Here is a 2,823-nt window from a genome sequence, read left to right as displayed (position 1 = left end):
ACTTCGCGGTCCGGGACTATCCCTGGGAGTTCTTCTGGAAAAACATCCGGGAACTCACATACTATTGGGATGTCTTCTATCTTTAGTTCGGCTTCTCCTTGCACTTCGCTAACCATTGCTAGGTAGATATCTTCTCCGGATTTCATTGCCTTCCATGCTTGGGAAGCGGAAAGGAGTGATTTCCGTTCCTTGGATTTACCATGATACACGATCTCTTCCTGATTCGGGGTTCGGAGTTTAACCCTTTTCCCTTTACAGTCCACTATAGCATTGTTTTTGGCTAACCAATCCATTCCTAGAATGATGTCAAAGTCGGCCATGACTATTTGTATTAAGTCTGTGCTGAATTTCTGATTACCGATACTGATCAAACAGTCTCTGTGGATCTCGTGAGTTTCGATGGCCTTATTTGTAGGTGTGGCTATTCGAAAAGGTTCGGCTAATAATTCGGGCTTAAGTCCTAGTTTCTTAGCGAGTCCATTAGATACAAATGAATGCGTGGCACCACAATCAAATAACGCATAAGCAGACACTTTTTGAATAAGAATGGCACCTGACACGACTTCAGTGGCGTCGTCGGCCTCTTCTTGAGTCATAACATAGACCCTGGCATTAGGCTTGCCTTCTTTTGGCTTGTTGGGGTTAGCTCCTGTATTTGGCCCTATTCCCTTGTTGGGCCCCGGCTGCTTGGTTGGCGGCAGTAGGACATTCGGCAATTCGGTGTCCCGCTTTCCCACATCCGGAGCATACTCCACTGTTTCTTCGGCATTCACCCGGGTGTCGTAAGTGACAAGTTGGGCAAGACTTAATATCCTGGTAGCTTGATGTAGGCGAAGGTCCTTTTGATGGTCCACCGGACTGGTTAGGCTTCTTGAAAGTCTGATTACTGCGTGAGGACTGACTAGTCATGGGTCTTTTGTTCTTAAATTCCTTCTCCCTGCGCTGGATGTCAATTTCGGCTCGGATAGCTGCACCCATTAGATCTGAAAAATTCGCGGGTTGGTAGACTGCTAGGGCTGATTGGATCCTGCTGTTCAATCACTTTTTAAAAAGGTGCAACTTCAAAACTTCGTCCGCCATGATTGCCGGAGCATAAGATCCAAGGGCATTAAACTGGGAGGTGTATTCCACGACTGACATATCCGGAGTTTGAGTGAAGTTTTCAAACTCACTCAGTTTCTGCAGTCTGACATCGGCTGGATAATACTGTTTCAGAAAGGCTTCTCGAAATCGCTGCCAAGTCATTGGTCCTACAGCTGTCATGGCTGGCGAAATTGCTTCCCACCATTTTCCTGCTTTATCTTCTAGGAACGGCACAGTCACGTGCACTTTCAGTGCCTCGGGAACTTCCAATAGGCGGTGTTGAGTCTCTACACTTTTCAGCCAGCTCTGGCTGACCTCAGGGTCTGCAGCTCCACTGAAGGTTGGACACCGATTCTTGTGGAGTGATTCATAGTGGAACTTGATTCCATTTGGTGGTGGAGGTGGTGGTGGCTGATTAGCGTTCTGATTTCCCAATCTTTGCAGTGTTGTCGCTACAATGGTGGCTATGGCCATAAGATCAGCTCGGCTTAAGTTGATTGCAGGCGGGGGTCCATTTCCTTGCTCGTTCTCCTGTCCGCCTTCACGGTCAGTATTAGCATAACGCGGGTTGCGATTCTGTCTCGGGGGTCTGCGGGCCATTTCATACAATTACGAGTTCTAAGAATTTATTGAAGGAGGAGAGTTCATGCAATAGATTGTGCGGAAATAAATTGAAATCAATGAATCAAATAAAGCAAATTTTTATTGATTTCTCAAAAGAACTAAAATGAACATGACCCATCTAAAAGAATTAAAAGTCGTACTGAATGAAATAGCAACAACGGAAAAGTAAAATAAACTTCTAGAACAAAATCACTAAGACATCCTAGCCTAATCCTCTATCTCTCCATCCCCAATGGCTGCTATAGACTCCTCAATCTCTATCGGCTCTTCCTCTTCCGGCTCTTCCTCCGGCTCTCTTTCCTGAAGTAGCTCTACCATATGAGGGAGATGGGCATTCTCTGCATTAAGCTGGGCCACTTGTGTCTTCCATCCATGAACGTCTGCCTCTGCCTCGTCCAACATATCAATGGTAAGCTGGTGGCGCAGTTCGTAATCCCTCTTATTCTGCTTGATCTTGTTCTTCAGTACCTCACCCTGTTGAGCCAGATGATGGTTCACCTTCGAAATGCTGTTTATAGCCTCACTTAAATTCTCCAGTCTCTTCTTGCTCCTGGCATTTTGCTGTTTTTCTTCTTCTACTTCTTTTCGGTATCGGTCGATGTCTTCGTGCAGCTTTCTCTCTCGATGCAAGCCGTGTTCTATGCCATCCCTCAAGTCCATGTTATCTTCTCTTACCAACTCTCACTGGTAGATAGCGTTGTTAAGCTGGGTTCGTATTACCTCCTTCTCTGTGGCTAAGATCGCATTCTCCCGTCTTCTCTCACCTAGTCTGGCTCTAAGGCGCTTTATCAGGCGCGACTGATTATCAATGGCTAGCTGCTTCATGTGGATTGCAGCTTGGGCACGAGTGCGGAATTGGGGAGACATTTCCTGAAAAAAGAAAAGAAAATGCTCAAAATATCATAAATATGATAAAATATCTGGATAGAGTAAAGTACTGAAAATTAAAAGTTTCTTCGAAAATTCCCAAAATGGAAAGTTTTAAGATAGACATATGGATTCGAAGAGTATATCGAGAGGATTTCAGATCAGTTGACGGAACCGAATTCGGAGTTTCCTACGAAAAAATCGAAGGACGTACGCTGGCGGGTTGACTCGCTGACTCGGCCGAGTTGA

General features: G+C 45.5%; 1 protein-coding gene across 1 annotated transcript in view; it reads right to left on the bottom strand.

Moving 5' to 3' along the window:
- Positions 1-1,683, bottom strand: part of LOC140965561 (uncharacterized) — a 2,976-nt gene extending 1,293 nt beyond the window's left edge. The window contains exons 1-2 of the mRNA XM_073425655.1: positions 1,043-1,683; positions 63-879 (exon numbers count right to left, since the gene is read on the bottom strand). Coding sequence (XP_073281756.1) covers positions 63-879; positions 1,043-1,683 — 1,458 coding nt within the window. The remainder of the gene's footprint in view (positions 1-62; positions 880-1,042) is intronic.
- Between the last annotated feature and the right edge of the window lie 1,140 nt (positions 1,684-2,823).

Source organism: Primulina huaijiensis, unplaced genomic scaffold (assembly GCF_012295235.1).
Source record: "Primulina huaijiensis isolate GDHJ02 unplaced genomic scaffold, ASM1229523v2 scaffold10801, whole genome shotgun sequence".
In the NCBI taxonomy this organism is placed as follows: Eukaryota; Viridiplantae; Streptophyta; class Magnoliopsida; order Lamiales; family Gesneriaceae; genus Primulina; species Primulina huaijiensis.
Note: the sequence above shows the minus strand (reverse complement) of the source record. Positions and strands in the feature narration are given on the sequence as shown.